At 33.9% G+C, this 20,794-nt stretch overlaps 1 protein-coding gene across 7 annotated transcripts in view; it reads right to left on the reverse strand.

Annotated features, from left to right (window-relative positions):
- LOC124360069 (dystrophin, isoforms A/C/F/G/H-like) overlaps nucleotides 1-20,794 on the reverse strand; it is a 1,186,422-nt gene that overhangs the window by 468,430 nt on the left and 697,198 nt on the right. For 6 of the 7 annotated variants that reach the window (XM_046813341.1, XM_046813339.1, XM_046813338.1 and 3 more), the window contains 2 exons: nucleotides 11,588-11,638; nucleotides 794-1,005 (listed from right to left, as the gene is read on the reverse strand). In XM_046813341.1, coding sequence (XP_046669297.1) covers nucleotides 794-1,005; nucleotides 11,588-11,638 — 263 coding nt within the window. The remainder of the gene's footprint in view (nucleotides 1-793; nucleotides 1,006-11,587; nucleotides 11,639-20,794) is intronic. The other variant, XM_046813334.1, reaches the window with a different exon arrangement.

The following is a 20,794-nucleotide window of genomic DNA, read 5'->3' on the forward strand; positions in this document are numbered from 1 at the left end:
GGTGAAGGAGTACAAAATGTTGTTAAACTATTCTGTAGAACAGATTTGAGACTTATTTTTACGTTAAGGAGTTGGAAACGGATTTCGGTTCACATCCCCTTAACATACCTTTTTGGAAGAGATGGAAAACAGAACAAGTGTTTTTGTTAATCCAGAAGAATGGACAGCCATTAGAAACTGAATTATGGAGCTTAATTTAATTCCAAGAAAAACGATTGAAGATAAATATTAATTTGTGACAATATGTACATAAAAGGAGTAAACATATTTATATGTACTTCAATTTAAAAAAATTCCCTTAACAAGATTCGTTTTTAGAATTACATTTCAATACAAAATTAATTTCAATTTACATTAAAAAAAATATAAATTCCTTTAGTAAAAAATAGTTTGTTACTCCCCTGAGTAGTAGTCACGTAATACATACATTTTAATACTCAGCCGTTTGTATTTGGGTCTGTAAACAAAATTGCCTAAAATCGATATTTTCGATGTCTGGATCGATGTACTTTTAATTTATCATGGAATGGTGTTATGTCTACTTTGTCTGTATTTGCATAGAAGCTATCTTAAGGCGCAATGACTTTAAAATAAAAACCTCGTCGAAAAATCGATTGCACCAAGTTTCGACATTGGGGTGACTGAAAGTACAATAAGTACCAAAGGTACCTGAAGAACCAAAACCACCATCTGATTACGTTTAAATCTATATTTACTAAGCCACCATCTCCAACAACACACAACTAATATATAATGTATACCAATGTTGACGTAGACCATTTGACCAAATTACCTTTTGGTCTCGTAGTTGGACCTCCAGTACGTCCGCTGTATCGCCTACCAGCCCCATCTTCTCCCTGCGAGCCTTCATCCGGTTCAGCCACGCCTCCACCTCCTGTCTCTTGGCCTCGTACCTCTCGCTGTCAGACAGCATGGCGTCCAGCACTGTCTTCCGCTGCATCACCTTCGAGTTGGTCTCCTCCCAGTGCTCCCTCAGCTTGGTAACTGGAACAAGAGGTCAATAGGTCAATTTATGGTGGTTGATTAAACTGGGGAGTGCGGACTTTGGATCTGAGTTAGAGATACCGCAGATTCAAATCCTGCCTGTGGCCGCTGCACATTTTAAACCTTATAAAGTATCAACAGAATAAGAACCTTATAAAGTTATGAAACTGTTTCATAAGAACAAGAGGCCAGTGGTCCATGAGGACGAGCAGGATAAGGTTTAAAAGGATAATCGTTCTATCCCTTATAAAAGCCGATTCTACGGAGAATGCAAATGAAATATTTCTTTAGAAATTGCACAATCAAACAAGAATACCTATATTTATGCTACGAAAATATAAATAAAAGGGAAAATGTGCCAACTAAAATACGAGATTACACTATAGGATATCGCACACATTATCTAACTTCAAATAACTTTTTTTTAACAGTCGTTGATTTTTATTAATAATAAGAAACTGCAAAATCCCATTTCCCAGAGACTGTTTTATACATTTCCTATAAATACAATTCGACAACACCATTCTGTGACAAAATGGCTATATTAAAGTATAAATTATCCACTTGAATTTAATAACTCGTTTGTATTTCATTCGTATATAGTAATAATATATTCGTCATTTTGCGTATTACTCAATAAACCTTGTGCTGTAATGATATAATTCATTGTATTTTGCGTAACAGTTATACAAATTTAGGTTTTGGACATACACATTGCGTCAGTAATAATTATTATTATTACGTACGTTTAATTTCAATTTTATATCCAAATCCAGTTTGAAAAATATTGACTTATTTACGAAAATGCTCGACACAGAGGCAATACAAGCTTTTGTTGTTAAACTAAATCCAATAAGGGAAGTTTACAGAAAGTTTTGAGTCGGCTTTGACAGAAACTGCATTAAGATTGCAGAATGAATGGATAGTCTCTATATCCCTTCTAAAATCGAGAGAAGAAGTTAGGTAGGATAAACAACATCCATACGTCTAATGTACGTATAAAAATAAAATAGGTATAATATGATAGCACAAGTGTTTATGTGATGTTTTAAAACATGAAAGTTGAGTGTATGTAAAAATAAATGTCATTTACTACTATTAGTGTGATTTCATACAATATTTTGATAAATAAAATGATTAAGCCCAATAAAGGCACAAAAATGTACAAATCGATAATACAATAAAGACTTGTATATAGATGAAAATAAACATTTTACATTCAATTGAAATTAAATTATCAATAAATATATTTTATCAGTCAAGGAGCTACCATAAAATGATTATTTTCGTTTTGGTTCAACATGCACATTATTAACCCTTATTATCACCACAATGTTATTAATATTGTGTGCATGTACCTCCACCAGGCATCACAGTGTCCCTCAAGAATGTACATTCTCTGTGTACACACATGCACTGAGCTAGTATTCATATATCTACAGTCTGAGATCAATCAATGTGCAGCACTGCACAGTCGCTGAAAGTCGGCGATAGGATAACAGTAACGACAAAGGACGCTATACCCGTGACTGTGTCACAATCACTCACAAAGGGACACGGCGATGTGATTATGCAGTGTGTCACGCACGTAGCCTAGGAATGTGTGGCAGGAGGACGGGATGATCTAGTCCGTCTAGTATCACAAACTCTTTAAAGGTTAGAAACAAACAATCCATAAAAACCCGATTCTATAACCTTAGGTAACACACTAATTTTAAATATAACCCATTCAAATTTCGCTAACCATAAAGTGCTTTGGTAAATGTTGGAAGAAAAGTTCTTACATTCGATAAAAACCAATCATTATGAACTTATCTTAAAGCACGCATTTTGAAGTCATGATGTGGATTTATGTTAATGGAAGGCGTATTCTCCCTTCCCATAAGTGAATATATTCCAAAAAAAGGAATATTGAAACAGCGGAAATTATACGGTATTCAGCAGGTGGGAAAAGTGTGGCATTGCAATACCTTCTGCTCAGGAAACCGATGACATCTATAATTGCCACTGCGAGAAACCTACATCTTGAAAAATCATCTCAAGTCTAACTGACCTACTAAATTATATCTGTTCACCCAGGAGGTCCGCTTCTGGCTGGTTTATTCCATTTGATGCAACACTGAGTACACCATAAACCGATGGGTTAAAAAACACCATGGATGTCAAGGAGCGACAGATCACTAACCGCAAATGGATAAGTCTAGTTACTAAGTAGGATCGTTATTGGTTCCGTGGAGCTCCTTTATAATAAATTAATTATTCACCATGTAAAACTAGAGCTCTGACAAACGCTTGAAGGTGACTTACGAACCACAGCCAAGGCGTACTACTAAGTAGGACATCCATTAAGCTGCAGTCACGCTCCACACTAAACCTAGACGCGGGGGAGTACTACCCCCTACTCGCTTTGACAGGAAGAGACTGGAACAGTATCAGCTTCCTCATGGGATCGCCACGTGAAGAGGCTCCTGGCACCAACCTTGCACATTCTGAATATCCTATCCTATTCTATCCGAAAGTAACCGCAATGAACAAAATATAATGAAGGGGTTCAAGAAAAAAGTAAACTTCCAAATAGCAGGCGTTATACATAACACTGATAGACAACCGCTACTGCAGAATACACACTTCAATGGCTACAAGACTAGACAGGTTACACGTTACCACCTGCTAGCTCATCATCTCTCTCCCAATACGAAACACCCCTCTAATACATAGCAATGTTATACATAACACTGATAGACAACCGCTACTGCAGAATACACACTTCAATGGCTACAAGACTAGACAGGTTACACGTTACCACCTGCTAGCTCATCATCTCTCCCAATACGAAACACCCCTCTAACATAGCAGACGTTATACATAACACAGATAGACAACTGCTACTGCAGAATACACACTTCAATGGCTACAAGACTAGACAGGTTACACGTTACCACCTGCTAGCTCATCATCTCTCCCAATACGAAACACCCCTCTAACATAGCAGACGTTATACATAACACTGATAGACAACCGCTACTGCAGAATACACACTTCAATGGCTACAAGACTAGACAGGTTACACGTTACCACCTGCTAGCTCATCATCTCTCCCAATACGAAACACTCCCCTCTAACATAGCAGACGTTAAATACATAACACTGATAGACAACCGCTACTGCAGTATACACACTTCAATGGCTACAAGACTAGACAGGTTACCACGTTACCACCTGCTAGCTCATCATCTCTCCCAATACGAAACACCCCTCTAACATAGCAGACGTTATACATAACACTGATAGACAACCGCTACTGCAGAATACACACTTCAATGGCTACAAGACTAGACAGGTTACACGTTACCACCTGCTAGCTCATCATCTCTCCCAATACGAAACACATACATAGAGTGTTATACATAACACTGATAGACAACCGCTACTGCAGTATACACACTTAAATGGCTACAAGACTAGACAGGTTACACGTTACCACCTGCTAGCTCATCATCTCTCCCAATACGAAACACCCCTCTAATACATAGCAGACGTTATACATAACACTGATAGACAACCGCTACTGCAGTATACACACTTCAATGGCTACAAGACTAGACAGGTTACACGTTACCACCTGCTAGCTCATCATCTCTCCCAATACGAAACACCCCTCTAACATAGCAAACGTTATACATAACACTGATAGACAACCGCTACTGCAGAATACACACTTCAATGGCTACAAGACTAGACAGGTTACACGTTACCACCTGCTAGCTCATCATCTCTCCCAATACGAAACACCCCTCTAACATAGCAGACGTTAAATACATAACACTGATAGACAACCGCTACTGCAGTATACACACTTCAATGGCTCCAAGACTAGACAGGTTACACGTTACCACCTGCTAGCTCATCATCTCTCCCAATACGAAACACCCTTCTAACATAGCAGACGTTATACATAACACTGATAGACAACCGCTACTGCAGTATACACATTTCAATGGCTACAAGACTAGACAGGTTACACGTTACCACCTGCTAGCTCATCATATCTCCCAATACGAAACACCCCTCTAACATAGCAGACGTTATACATAACACTGATAGACGACCGCTAACTGCAGAATACACACTTCAATGGCTACAAGACTAGACAGGTTACACGTTACCACCTGCTAGCTCATCATCTCTCCCAATACGAAACACCCCTCTAATATAGGCATGAAGCCTCACGCCTTTCTGCCAGAAGAATTGAGATGCCTCGCTAAGAGAAGATTGAAGACTGTTCTTACTACTTTCAATAACAATCCTTTTTATACACTCATCGATTCATTGAGAGAGGACTTACAACTTAACAAACTTAAATATTTGTAATAAACCTGTATCGCCGGGACTATAACCCGGATCTCTAATAATAGTTATTTAACAGGTACTTGTCTTCCGATCATATGTTAGTTAAGTTATTTAAACGCATATGTAACAAAAACGGCTAAGTACAATATAATTGAATCGTTCTAAGTAAGGGTTATGTGGTGCAGTGGTAGCACACTCACTCGGCAAGTGGAAGATCCGGGTTCCAGTCCCGACGGAGCAAGTACTTTTTGTGATTCAATGTTGATTTAAATTAAAGTCGACTATTCCCATCTATACAAATTTAATGCATGTAATTGACCTGCATATTATCCTATCTGATGGTATTTCAATACATACTTAATGTATTGGCAAATAAAGCATTTTTGTAATTTTATATAAGCTTCTTGTCCGAAATGAAAAGCCTAACTTTAAGTCGTTTAATTACTACATTATTGTTCCATTTGTTCAATACGTTCAACCTGACTTTCTTCAACTGATCATGGTGGTATGTGTCACTACATGTATAGTATATTTGCGAATCTTAAATTTTAACTATACAATCATTAAACCACACACAATTCACTAGTATTGTAACAGATTCAAACCAGACTTCCATACAGATACTGTCTATTTTTATATAGACAGTTACATTCTGTAGGGGAGTATATACAAATAAAGAACGATCCCCATAACTACACTGTATGAACGAATAAAGCCTTGACATTACACACCGTCTAGTATCCCGCATACGGCCGTTATAAAAGCCATTATTCAGATTTTAATAGCCAACACTAACTTACTCGCATATCATTCTTCATTTACTCTGGTAGAAAGCTGAATGCTAATTTATATATTTCTGTAATATCTTCGTTGTCTGTAATCATCCTGTTACGAGTTCAATTAATTTAGATAATTTCAACCATTATGTAATTAATTAACTTTTTTAATCTACGGGATTTCTTACAAAGGTTTCTAAAAATATAAATCATTACACAAAATAAGCAACAAAATTGTTTACTACATATTTAAATTGCTCATAATTTAAAAAGGCAAGTTTCAAAATATACACTAACTTGTTGCTTACAAGCGACAACAGCAAATAATGAGGCAAAACAATAACAGTGGTTTTGTTTGACTAAGAAAACGTATAAAATCTTATAATGAGCTTGAAACAATTAAAGCTAAACTGCTTCTACAACGACTGCACTATTTATACATAGCAAATAAGTATGTCTTGCTCAGTGTAATGTATACAATTTATATTAAAATATTTTTGTTAATAATATAAACTAAAAAAATTAAGTTGGCGGTATTAACCTAACGGTTTATGTTTTAATGTTGCAATCTATTCATGTATTCAGGTTTATTTCATAACAAACCATAACTGTCATCTATAATCTCAACTATTTGACACGAAAGAATAGCCTTTCAACCTTAAACGGGAAACAAAATTACTTATAGGATTTCAGAATTTTGCCATTGTAATCTAAATCACAATTTCAAACGATGGCAAATATCCGAAGTCGTATTATTTTTTCAAACCTTCCACCGTCAATATCAAACAAAGAAATTACAAATCTTTACGGTTTATTGTTATTATTCTTAAATCTTTTTAGTTCATAAACAGGCCTGCTTACGTAAAACTAAGTAAATTTACAAACATAAATAAACGAATGAACTGGTTATTAACATCAGCGAATGAAACAAAAGCTACAGTATGTCTTGTGACGGAGGTGTTCACAATGAAGGGATTTACTTTGATGTACGTCTTGTAATATAACCTTCTCGGAATGTACGGAGAGAGACGGAATCCATCAGGCTCTGAACTACGGAGAAGATTGGTGACTAATGAAGGATCCAACAGTACATCTTCACTTCACTTGTTTGTACGATCATAAACTTTCTTATTTGACAGCTACTGTTTAACCTACTCCGTTCAAGCTATCACTTATGATTATTTACTAGTTTTAGTTTTTGGAAAGGAATCCTATTTTATGGAATTTATTAAAACATTATTGTCAGCTTGGTAAGTATGAATTCAGAGAACTAAACCAAGACTAAAATAATCTTAAAATTATTAAGCATTAAAATCTTAAAAGTAAACATTAAAAAAATCTTAATGTCGCAGAATTGTAAATTACTAAGTTGCTATGAAGGTATTTACTTAAAAAAAACGATGAAATTTTGATTGTAGACGACAAATATTAATTATTGTTGACGTAGAAATTTACGTGTTGAAATTTTAAAAACCATATCGGAATACCAAAGGACCAGGCAGAACGTAAAATTTTACTTTTGACCACTGTAGGTCAAACCTGTGGTCTATCTCTAGGACCTATCTATCAAGACTTATATACAGACTACCCTTAAACCTTTTGACTCAAAAATAGATCTCAAGTTTAGTGTCCAAGATGTTATATCAAGAGTCACTGCACAGACGGACTGACAGGCAACGATACGATATTAAGAAGGATTTTTCGGGTCCCTAATAAAGAAGTAATCGACAATGGCGCATTGTGCGTGCGGTTACGGCGGTTATCGCGAGATAACTAAATTAAGCAATGTCGAACGTGGCTGCTGCTTGGATGGGTGACCGCTGAGCGATCCTGTCCTTGGAAGCTGCCTGCCCTGCCCGGCCATTGGTGGTGGTTCGGAAGTTACCTTTAAGCGGTTGGTCCCTAAGTTAAGTATTAGAGAGGGCTTTCTTAGACCTAATTTCGCTTGGTAAAATAAAACATTAATTAACTTTTAATTTAACTTTAAATCTCGCGTATTAAAGTGGACATTTTCATTGAAAAAGTGCATGGGACATGTCTCTTAGGTACAAACGGTTATATACTGCAATGATATATTACACAGTATGAGGCAGATATGCTCAAGCAAAAAACTAGTTGCTCAACGTTCAAATACAGTTCGCGTCTTACAAATCAGAGGTACTTATTTATTACTGATCTGAACATTTAAACGCAAAGCAAAATATAATTATTCATTCTCAAGTATTGATTGAAATATCTGAGACAAGAAAAGGGGGTACGATTCCGAATGTTATGATTCTAGAAGGAGCCTGTAGCTTTATTTCTTTATCAAAAGAACTTTCATAACACGTATAAAATATACAACGTCGAAGATCAAAGTCATCTTTTGTTTCGCTTCTTTGATCAAATTTTCTTTTAGTAGAGACTGGACTGATAACAGATTTAAACATGAAACTCATGAATATCTGAGCACTAGTCTTAATACATGACGTCTATCCTTTATTCTATAAAAAACTCATTAACATTCTTTTATCAATAAATATATAATAACATAAAATTTTTTGACTTGATTTATATGTTATAAAAATATAAATATGTGTACTAAATAAGTTCGTGAAGTGTCATACAAGCGTATAAATCGTGTAAAACTCAGAACTATTTATTCCTTAGTGGATCAGTATTTTTGCTATAAAAACCTAAACTTTTCAGTATTTTATAAATTTTATTCCCACATTTTAATGAAATTGTATAATTTAAATACATAAATTATAATATACACCATATTATATACAATACGAGGAAATATATTTTTAGTTTAGAGCATGTAAAAATGGTTGTCTGAAATTTAAATTTTAAAATTGAAAATTACATCCAGTTTATAAAAGAAACTATATAACGAGATATGGAAGTTATGCATTCAAAATTGTCAGGGACACGATTAAATATTTTTTCATGAAGAATTGATTAATATACAGTACTAACGAAATTATACGTGTATTTACGATGTTGATGATTTATGTTCTATGTACAGACTTTTACACAGTTGTCTGTACAGTTTCCTCACCATTTTTGAAATGTCTAGCAAGTCCTAAAAAAGTATTAGAATACCACAACCACGTTCGAAGGGACAATATTTGGAAATGTTATTAAATGAAATGTAATTCCAAACTGTTTAAAATACGGTCAGCTTACAAATCGGTGTCTTGGCCACAATAAGTTCGCATACCGACTGCTCCTTTTGCAAAGTAGAGTAGAAGCCTGTATTTGAGACGTTCGATACAATATATACAACTGATCTCACAATTTTCATAGGTACTAATGGTTATTCTATAGAGTTCATGTGACATTCATATAGGCAAAGACTTGCAAGGAATGACATACCACCGTATTTAACGATGTGCCAGATAATTTTAAAAAGTAATGAATTATTTTATCTAGATTCCTCAAAAAGGAATCTCAGACTTTTCAGTGCCATTTATGAACTGAACATCAGCACAAGTCCTGACTTATTTAAGTCAGCGTATTGCGATATGAATACGAAACGCAATAAAACAAGAAAATGAAAGGAAGGAACGCGTTGTAATGAAGAGCAAGAATATAGAGGGCACAGTGCGACTCGGCGGTGTGCATACAATTCGCCACGTCATTTGTAAAGTGACTACACACTAAGCAGGACATATAATAGAGATCTGAGACGAAAACTTCTCCTCCATTTCCAGTTTTCTGTGTCAGGCTTCAAATGCTCATGCTGTCTATAGCTTTCATGGCTATAGAACCTGGTCTTTGAGCGTCCGGAACGAGAAGATCTAGATACAAAAATACTCGGGAGTTTCTGTAAAATTCGTAAATGTATATAAAAAAGAGCCGCCCACTTTAATATTTACATGAAATAAAACCATCCTTAGTGATCTATCCAAAGTGTAAGATATTACAACATTAACCAATAGTGTAACTTAAAACCACTCGTATGATTAAAATGACTATTTTAGTTAAGGGAGAAATAGATTAAACAATTTCATTCAAATGTATAATATTGAATACTTTCGGAAACCCCTGCCTGTATAACACGACAGCCCCGACTCGCTAAGATCGGTAGTTACTTAACGCATACTTTAGGTATATATAACGAAGTGAACAGTAGAGAGCGTTTGAAGAAGTTCAAGGAATTGAGTCGGTTATCACATTTGCTACTACACCATAGGAATCTGAACTACTTGGTTGTTTTAATAAACAAATTCTTAAATGTTTCAAATCTATACGTATGCGTAATTAATTGGAAAAATTAAAAAGTAATTATTATTTAATTTTTGGGCCACTTTGGAATTATAACGAACGAACCTATAGGTTTAAAAATAAATTGTTCTACAACTAAATAAACAAACATGTTTCACGCATTTTCATTGCTCACGAAATATTACTAAACCAAGATATTGTCGTTATAAATAATATTTTTTTTTCTAGTACAGTCGTAAAAAATAAAATAAAATAAAGTTTATTTAATCATGAAGTTAAGGCAGATAAAGTTAGTAATGAGAAACGAACATCAAACAATCGGAAAATATAAACAAAGTTTGCGGTTATTGCACGCTTTGTTGTTAAAAATTAATAAAAACTTTGAGGCAACACTTTTCAAAGCTAAAACGAAATTCTCAACTCAAAATCAAATTTTTACGGCATGCCAAATGTAAATGATTAAGATCAAATGTTCATGAACTAAGTGATCACGCATATGTTCATAGCAATATTATGAGAATGCAAAGGAATGTTCATTTCTAAATTTTGGCAGTAATATCATGATTAAAGCTCCGACCATAATCTTTACTTAAAACAGGAAATTTAAAATTGACAAAGGTAGCAGGGTGTAAAAACATGAAATACTACACAAATTTATTTGCTACAACTAAATTTGTATTTAAAATATTTTTGACCAATGTTACCATGGTTAATTTTTACTATGGTTAATGTCATTTCTAACATTATCGGAGAACTTTTACTTTATTTTTCGCAGAATATTTGAAATATTTACGACAACTTTAAGAATAAAAGGTGTAAAATTTACTTTAAATATTGAAATAATAAATTTAATCCGAAAACACATATAATAATTTGTTTTCACTGTTACGGATACCATAACTACAGGTTGTTAGCTATAATTAGTAAATATTAGTGTTGTAAATTAAATAACATATCTAAATTGAAATGACAATGGGGTGATAGAAACTGACGAAATGGTTCTCAACAATACATGAGCCTGCGGTGCAGAAATAAGCATGAAAGGGTTCGCCTGTTGCAAGAACTCTGATCTGAAAGACATGAGTGCTTGGTGAAAGTACTGTAGTGCAAGATGGACCAGAGCGGGACAGTGCATACCACGCCACAAACGCCACAACAAGCTGCGATAGCACTGCCAGCGAGCGCTCAGCTGCACAAGATCAGTCCTACCACCTTTACAGGCGAGAGGATGGTGTCAGGGTTACCTCTCAGACAATCGCGGAGGTGGTACAGGCTAGCCCGGGTCTCCGGGGACACTGAAATCAACAAAGTCAATTCACCAACTATTCTACAGAACACAGTAATTCTAATTGTTCCGCGTAATAAACAAAGTCAGTTGATCGATGAATGTAGTATAGTACAAGATGAACCTGTGTATACCACGCCACAACAAGTTGCGATAGGACTGCCAGCGAGCGCTCAGCTGCACAGTCCTACCACCTTTACAGACGAGATGAACCATCTCCACCAGTCAGGGTTACCTCTCAGACTATCGCAGAGATGGTACACGCTAGTACAGGGACACTGAAAACAACAAAGTCAATTCACCAAATTTTATACAGGATGTAGTAATTCTAATTATTACACGTGTTCCATCAAAATCAGTTGGTTGAAAACATTATTGATTCCAAACATTTAAGAAGATTTTACCTTTGTTAGATATAAAGGCACTAGAATTTTAAAGTAAATAAAGACGAGTTTACCACCGGAGGCTACAACAGACACTTGTGTAGTTAACATACAGTATACAACTAATTACGGCGCTTGAAATTATGTCAAAAACGAAACAATTCTAACAATTTCACACTCGACATTTTAATTCTGCTAAGAATTAATAAAGAAAACTTTAAGTTCTATACATTAATGTTATTTAAATTTATATAAATGTATATTTTAACTGCCATTGGTTGAAAGTTATTCATCATTGAACAAAATGTACCAAATTCCTACTCATTTACCCAATTTTCCTAAGTTAAATATGGATTCATGTCTGAAAATGTTAACCTATTTCACAGTTCCAGAAAACTAAGTTGGCCAATGTGAACAACAACTGTTATCGACAACAAGTTGAAAATATTTATTCGAGAAACAGGTCATTAGTTGTTAGTTCTGTACATCCTCATAGTTCTAGATGGTTCCCAATATCATCATTAGAGTCATGACAGTGTCATCAACGTCTCTCGATAGTCATGGAATATACAGGAATTGTGGCATTTATACTATTTAGTGGGTTGTTAACATACGTATGATATTAAGATATAAATTATAGAATTCACACCTGAAGATGGCATCTTTGAAGCTGAAATGCCTCGTGAAATAAAATTAAAATTATTGGGAATTGTGTATTTCCTCTATAGTAATAATTTACTTTCCAACAAGAAGAGCTTCTCAGTCAATATAATGTTGATAGTTTGCCTTGCATACTTTCCAAACTTGTCAATTCCTGTTCAAAGGCAAACAACTGACGATACTCCACAAGAGATTGGGCGTATTGTTTTTTACTTTAACGGATTTATTGGTTCGTTGAAAAGCCACTGATAAGTGTCTCTGAATGGAAACGACATCAAAGGTGAATTGACGAACCGGATTGAGGGGACTCAGCTGTCAATAAAATCGAGCCTCGTCAAAGTGATGGAAATGGCGGGTCATCAGAATATTCAACTCTGGCTCCAACCGACAGAAAATGGCACTTAAATTGAAGGTCATTGATGACTTATCACTAATTGCCTTACATTAGTAAAGTCAAAGAGCTTTTATATAAAAAAATTATAATTTATTAAGGAATTTAAAATTAACACATTTCAAACCTAACACACGCTGCGAGGTTTGAAATGTGTTAATTTGTAGCCCGTAAGGGTAAATAATTAAATTGTATATAATTAATGTGAAACAAAGTTGCGTGCATTTACTAACACTAACCAATACTCTTAGCAACTCATTTTAAACCAAATTTAATGATTGAAGCTATTCCCTATTTATACACAGCCATTCCCAACAGAGCCTTCTTAAAGCCATATCGTCTGTCTATCTTTCCGTGCAATAACTCTTGATGGAAAGGTATCAGAGACGGAACTTGCCATCATTTTCCGTTTAGTTTTAAGGGAGAACTATATTTATTTTCTATTAAAGATATTGATTCTCATTTTACTATTTAGATAGTATTACTATTCAATATAACAGTAGTACTTGTCATAAGGATCATTTGTGTTATCTATCTCTATTCCTTTTTTATAAAGAAATGCTCGTGGAATGAATAGATCTGAAATACAAAACAGTAACTTCATGAGCTAGAAAGCAGAGAATGAGTTATATTAGATAGTGATAACTATTTTCCATACCGTTGACATGTATTCGAACAGTACAAAGAAATGCAATACATCTTTAAGAAAAATTTAATGTTTCGTTGAATAATTGGGATAACTTCAAAAAAATAAGAAGGCGGATAAAAAAACAAAACAAAAAGCGGGTGGAAGTAAAAATGAAACACTAGTAAGAATATGTTGAATAGTTTATCAAACGAGTATTAGATGAAATATCGTGGATTACTTTACACACTTTTGAATGCACTATGCTCGACATTCTGAATTGCATACAGTATTCGTAAACGAAATTACATAAAATCTTAAAATAATTTCTAAAATAAAACATCCCAAGGTGAAATAATGAAGTAAAGTACATTAAGAGGAGAAGTGATGTACAATTTCAGTGTTTCTCTCCAACTTTCTCCTTTCACAGGAGAGCAGTCGGTTAACTGGAAACACTTGAAGTAAAATCAAGGCTGAAATTATAAAATAATTTCATAAATGTTTAGAAACTCAATAGAAGTTTAGCGCGTATTAAGACGTATTAAGACGTATTTCATCGTCCCGCTGTGAGAAGCGCACTCCGAGATCTGGAGGACTACACTGCCGTAGTCACTCATTTGTTCTTGGCTTAAGGTGACGTCATCTCTTAAATAGATAACTAAAGTATTCAAATGAGCGTTATTTAAATTTCAAACTCCTTTACGCATAATAAATAAGTTTTATAAATCATAAATATACATTTGAATTGTAAAAGTACATTACTTTAAGGAAATTAAAAACATAATTACATCAGTGCTTAATTCTTTTCAAGACGGGCACTAATTATTTGACATAATGAGGATGGATTATAATTCTAGACGCTCAAAACAAGTACTCGTATTATACAAATTATTCCATCACTTGATTAAAACTACCTACACTCAATTAATTACTTTACTGCTATTTTAGTACAAGCCTAAGAATTTACATGTAACGTAAAAACCAATGGCGCAGTGTAGCGGGTACAACGTTATCTGCTGCTTGGATGGGTGACCGCTGAGCGATCCTGTCTTTGCAAGCAGGCTCCCTGCCCGGCCGTTGGTGGTGGTTCGGAAGTCACCTTTAAGCCGTTGGTCCCCAGGTTAAGTGTTATAGAGGGCTTCTTAACCCTAACTTCGCTTGGTGAAATAAGACATGTTTACTTCACTTTAATCTTTACTTCATTATTTTTTCGGTGAACTAACTAAAAATACCAATGTGATAGTTAAAGTAATACTGTGCAGTAAAGAAGTTCTCTAAAGCAAACAAAGATTTTACGAAAAAGAATTTTAATAACGGGCAATAGCTACTACAAATACTTATAGAGAAATTATATGAAAACATTCTAACATTACATGGTCTGTACAGTAGATTTGTGGGGAACATAATTGCGATTGCACTATTTACAGAGAGACTGTATGATAATTATAGAACTTTTGACTTGCAGTTTCAAAACAAAAAGTTTTCAAACCACCGCGTCTCAATCTTTACAAACATAAATATTAACTTCAATATAAATCAGTAACGTTTACGAAGGTAAACTAATTACAGTTGAGTTACTTCTCCAAGTTTATCAAGATTTCCTTCCATCAGATTGATAAATCTGATTTCAACACTTCAGTTAACTGTAAATGCTTTTCCACAAATAACTTACTGTATTTTATTAAAGAATTTACACTAGCTGAAAGAAGGTCAGATAATTCATTTCTTAACACTGCTTTTTTAATTGGTTGGATTTACATTCACAATAGTACAGCCAAGACCTATATTAATGTTCCATTTTCTGTAAAAATTATAAGGATTATAAAAATTATAATCAAACGGTCCAGGATCCCAAAGCTAATTTGCATTGTATTAGCACACCATCTAGTTTTTCGTGCAATCTGTAAGGATTTCTCGTAATAAATCTATAAAAGTAGATCGTCGGCTAATTTTAGTGGAAGGAAAGGAGTCGAAAGGATTGAAAATAATATATAAAACAGCTTGAAACTTAAAAAAAGCCATCAGACGCGAAAATTAAAGTTGGAACACAGTCAGCCAACCGTATAAAGCAATTTTGTATTGAGAATTGCACCTTTTAAGTCTTATTTACCGTGTTATCCGAAGATGATATAAATGTTATACAAGTGTAGGACGTTTGGCTAAAGTATAATGAGTCAAGCTAAAAAAATATAATGTGATAAAAAAATTGTTCGAAACTTTTAACCCTTTCTATACCTTCCCATTTCGGTCACCACCAAAAATAACGCGGTTAGAAATACATTTTCCCATTTTTTTAAGAAAAAACAAAGTTGTATGCTTTTACAATGCAATTAGCTGTCAGCTCTTACACAGAAACAGTGTATTCTTGTTAGTATAGAAACAATACTAACAAGAATACAATTTCAATTTAACTAATTGCCTCTTATTATTTAGCAGCATACATTGTAAACTGCTTTTGGTTGTAAGTTACTCTTACTTTCACATAAAACTGGAAGTTAATATTGGATTATGAAAGGCCAGGGCGCAGGATAAATTATTCCACCAACTTAGAACAATAGGGCAAACGGAAATTACCGTTGCTTTCACCGCTCAATTCTCCTCTTTTAGATTGCCTTTATTGGTTTAGTAACCTGTAGCACCTTCTAAACAAGTTCTCGCTTACACTCTATTGTAAAGGTCATCATTATTCAACTCTATTAAGTCTCTTCCACTGAGTTTCTAGGCCAATCGTGATGATACAACGCGGACCTGTAAATATTCAATGTTCTTTTTCACAGGTATATTCTAAGATAAGTAAATCTGAATATGTGAAGTTCAATTTTTATCGTGTTATTAATTTTACAGAGGGAACGCTCTGCGGATCTTATTTTTAACATAGGGGTTAAAACTGCGTTTTCATGGAAATTCACCTCAAATACATAAATATGTCACTATAAAAATTATGTTTTAGTATCTCAAATACATTGTAAAAAATATAATTATCTTAACGGTTAATAATTTATATTCAATATACAGGGAGTTAACTACCATTTTTTCATGGCAGGGGGACGGCCCGCAAGGAGTCAGAAGGATATCTTAAGTGAAAAATGGTAGTTGCTTAAAAAAGTAGATTTATAGATGCAGTAATGATGTACCAAGTTGTATTGCGACAGCTGTATTCGTTCGATAATTTTCAATCCCGTGTGGGACCTTTTTAACGCAAGGCATATTATATTCGTTGAAGTTTATAGTTTTAATTAGAGACATAGTTTAAACTTTAGCGGATCTGCAGATCGTCGTCGGCAGCTGACAAGTGTTCTCTTTTAAGTAGACATTGGTCAACTGCCAAAATAATCCAACGAAAATGTTATCTGTAAAAAACATTAAAGGTGAACAAGTACTGCAAAGTACAAAAAAATACTGCAGTCAAAAATTACCAAAATATAACAGTTTACAACGTATAGGAGTAATTTTATGGCTCAAGCAGAGATCTGAATACGGGGATAATAGAGATGCAGGGTCATGAAAATAACACAAACTCTTTGATCCGTGACTCTATTTTGTCAAATACGTTTCTACATTCATAATGATGATTGTGCTTACTTTTGTTTGTCGTCTTACACTTAGCATTTACTAAAAGGCTTACGAGTCAATAACCAGTCCAACTTCAGGATAGCTTTTTTGCTGGTTAAAGAAGACGTAGGCTATTTCTCAAGTAATCACCTAATAATAGTTTAAACTATGAAGAAACAGGATTTTTCGAGCATTTGCTTTTGTTTTGGTGACACAAGATATAAAAAAAACACTACGTTTCAAGACCTGAAATCTGATCTCTTCCTCAGGTGAAGAGCTGACCTAACGTGTAACTTTGTAGTTGTTATAGGCTAAGATGATCAAACTATATCGGAGTGTTATGACACATAAGAGAAGAATCACAACATGCATGTGTGTAAACCCTATGTTGCACATTAGAAAATACTATTCACATGTATCTTAAAATCTTACAATCTTCGAAATTCTTCCATCGTCAAAAATGCGATTATACTTTAAATAAAGATACGAGTTGAAACTAATTATTAAAAGAACACTAGCCCGGTACTAATTAGAGTTAGAATGCGTTTATTACCTGATGAAACTAACTGATGATTGTTATATGAGGCATTTTCTAATTTATTCTAATTTAAAGCAATCTTAGGTACGTTATGATATGAACGATTATAACTTAATTTCTAAGGCATAAAACCCTTGGACCTTACACTGTGAAGATAAATATATCGCTGTTAAAGTTTTTCATAGACATACAAAATTTCAAATATTTTTTTATATTTTATAATTATATTATCCATGTTGTTTCCAGCAGTGAAAAAACACACACACACAAATATTTCCTCAGAATACCCTGAATTGAACGTTTCTGTAACACCGAAAATTCAGTTTTCTCCTTCATCACGAAACTTCTCCACAAAATATTTGGGGAAATAAACATTTATTTCTGATTTCGTCAGTTTACTCCGTAGAGCGTTGAACACTTCGCATGTATATGTTGACCTTGAATATTCATCATGCTGTAGGAATATATCAGCGGAAATTTTTGACATCGACGAGGCGAGTCTACACAAGGTCGGTCACCACAAATGATGGATTACTCTTGTGGCTAACTCCACGTGACTGTGCGCTACTTTGGCTTCGTTAATAAAACACCAGGTGTACAAAATTACCACCCATTATCGTTACATTTTGGGGATATTGATGTATAAAATATAACGTATACATATACATCAGATAGGAAAAATAAAAAAGACAATAACGAGTGCTGTACTATCTAGAACATGTACTTATCCAAAACCCATAGAAAAATCTCATTTCTTGTTACATATTGTTTTTAATTAGTGTTGCTTGTGAATCATCAAATGTTTATTTATTTATTTTTAAATTCTAAGAGTATTTATAACAAGGATTTCTTTTTAACTTTTAAGAGTATTGATAACAAGGACTATCCATTCTTAAAATGTTCTTGTTCTTAGTTGTGTGCGTGCGAAATACTACAATGATTTTCTGGGGTTTTAAGGGCTTATCTTGTTTATTACAGCGGATGTGACTGAAAAGCTGAACATTTAGTCAGCATATTTTACTTTGTCGGGCTATTTAAATAGGATCTATGAATTCTTGAAACTGTTTTCTTAATCATATTCAAAAACTTTACCAAATAATGGAGGTTACAAATAGAAATGTTTTAGTGGAAGGCAAACACGAAATCTGTACCACTGTAATATTTGTAACTCAATGCATTTTACACATTCAATTCCCAAGAGCCATTAAACCAAAATATATACATGTAAAAAAAGAAACAAATAGACTACCATAAGCAATAACGCTGAGAAGATATTCAAAAAATAATAAAATAATAATATAAAAAATAATAGCTAAAGAAAGTACAACAGTATAAGTTATTATTATTATTATACAAAATATAAAACGTCCTAAAATAAATATGATCTGTGAATTGTCGAAAGCTGGTGCATATAACAAATCTTTAAACAAGGCAAATACATTATAATCCAGAAGAAAGCCAAGCTAACTACAGAGAATGTAACAGGATACATTATTAAATATAACACAGCTATGGTAGGAAGAGTTGTTTCAAGGTAAATCTAGAGTTTAGCTCCAGTTTTCCTCCCTCTTAATGCAGCGTCTGGAACCTGACACTGTCTCAGACTTGACTCCTGGAATCTGGAGTCATGTTCCTATGAAGAAATAAATGACAACGTTTCGACATTAGAGACAACTCAAATAAAAATATAGTGTAATCTATGTGAAGGAGTTTCATTGTCTTAGTTACGCAGTTTACGACGTTTCTGACACGATCTCTAAGCACGGCGGAACAACTGAGTTTTCTACAACATGTAGATCGCTCTGATGTCAAAGCGATAAAAAGAGTTCGTTTAGAGCTTATACTCGCAACCTAGTTTTGGATCTCTTATTACGAACCTAACCCCAGATTCCAGGAGTCGAGTCTGTGACAGCGTCAGATTACAGACGCTACAATAAGAGAAAGGTGAACCGGAGGAGATAAACTCAACATTCACAGTATAATTATTACTAAACAAAATTAAAAATCAAACAGTAGCTTTTTAGACATTAAGACATATATTATTCTAACAAAATTCGGATCGTAATTCAAAACTAGTACAATTAGAAAATGTAGAAAAGCCCCACATTGGTTTTAAAGTAAAGACAAGCTGACAGACCTAGCATTAGATAACTTCTATAGTTTCACATCCCGGCAGTTTTTTAATTGCTTTACGGTACTGTTATATTTTTTAATGTTTTAATTATGTTTTTGGGCAAGTTAGAAAAACGAACTATATATAGCTATATATAATCTATTTTACCTTCTGAGCAATGTAAATGTAAGACAAATCGATAACTTGTTTTTACGGTAACGGAATACCTATAATTATGTATAGAGTAGTAGGCATGTAATAAAGTGCACATAATGATGCCGCCTACAGTCTCATTAGGCGTAATTACAGTTTTGTTTGGTATTATTACCCATACAAAATTATCTTACATGATTGTTTAGCAATTTAAATCAGTAATTAAACTCCAGTGACGTTGTCATACAGTCTTTTATTTAACGCGTTCTGCTCATTACCGTAATTAAACTGTTGATTGGCGGATAAAAACACGTCATGGTCGGTTATACGACATTGAAAAATAGAGTAACATCTAAAAGTTTAGACTAATCAATATAAAACATTTTGTTTAATACATATGTTTTCAATATCATGATTATACGTAGGCCTATGTAACGTAGTAACTAACAAATATATCGTCATAAACACCCCTTATTTTCTATTAATGGTTGTAACTAAAACAATCATTAACTAGAACAATTTTTAAAAGTTATTCCCAAGAAATGGTAGCTATTAAAAAAAGAACTTTTTGGGCATCTTAAACATTTTTCAAACATGAAAGATTACTGGAAGAATTTACGTGTAAAAATACATTCCTTAGGAAAACATTATCAAAAGACACTTAATTTTCGATAGTAAAGACACTTAATAAAACTCCCTTAAGTAAAAAATCTTGTCACTAGGAAAGTTTTACATTTATAACTTCACCAGG

Source organism: Homalodisca vitripennis, chromosome 4 (genome assembly GCF_021130785.1).
Source record: "Homalodisca vitripennis isolate AUS2020 chromosome 4, UT_GWSS_2.1, whole genome shotgun sequence".
Lineage (NCBI taxonomy): Eukaryota > Metazoa > Arthropoda > Insecta > Hemiptera > Cicadellidae > Homalodisca > Homalodisca vitripennis.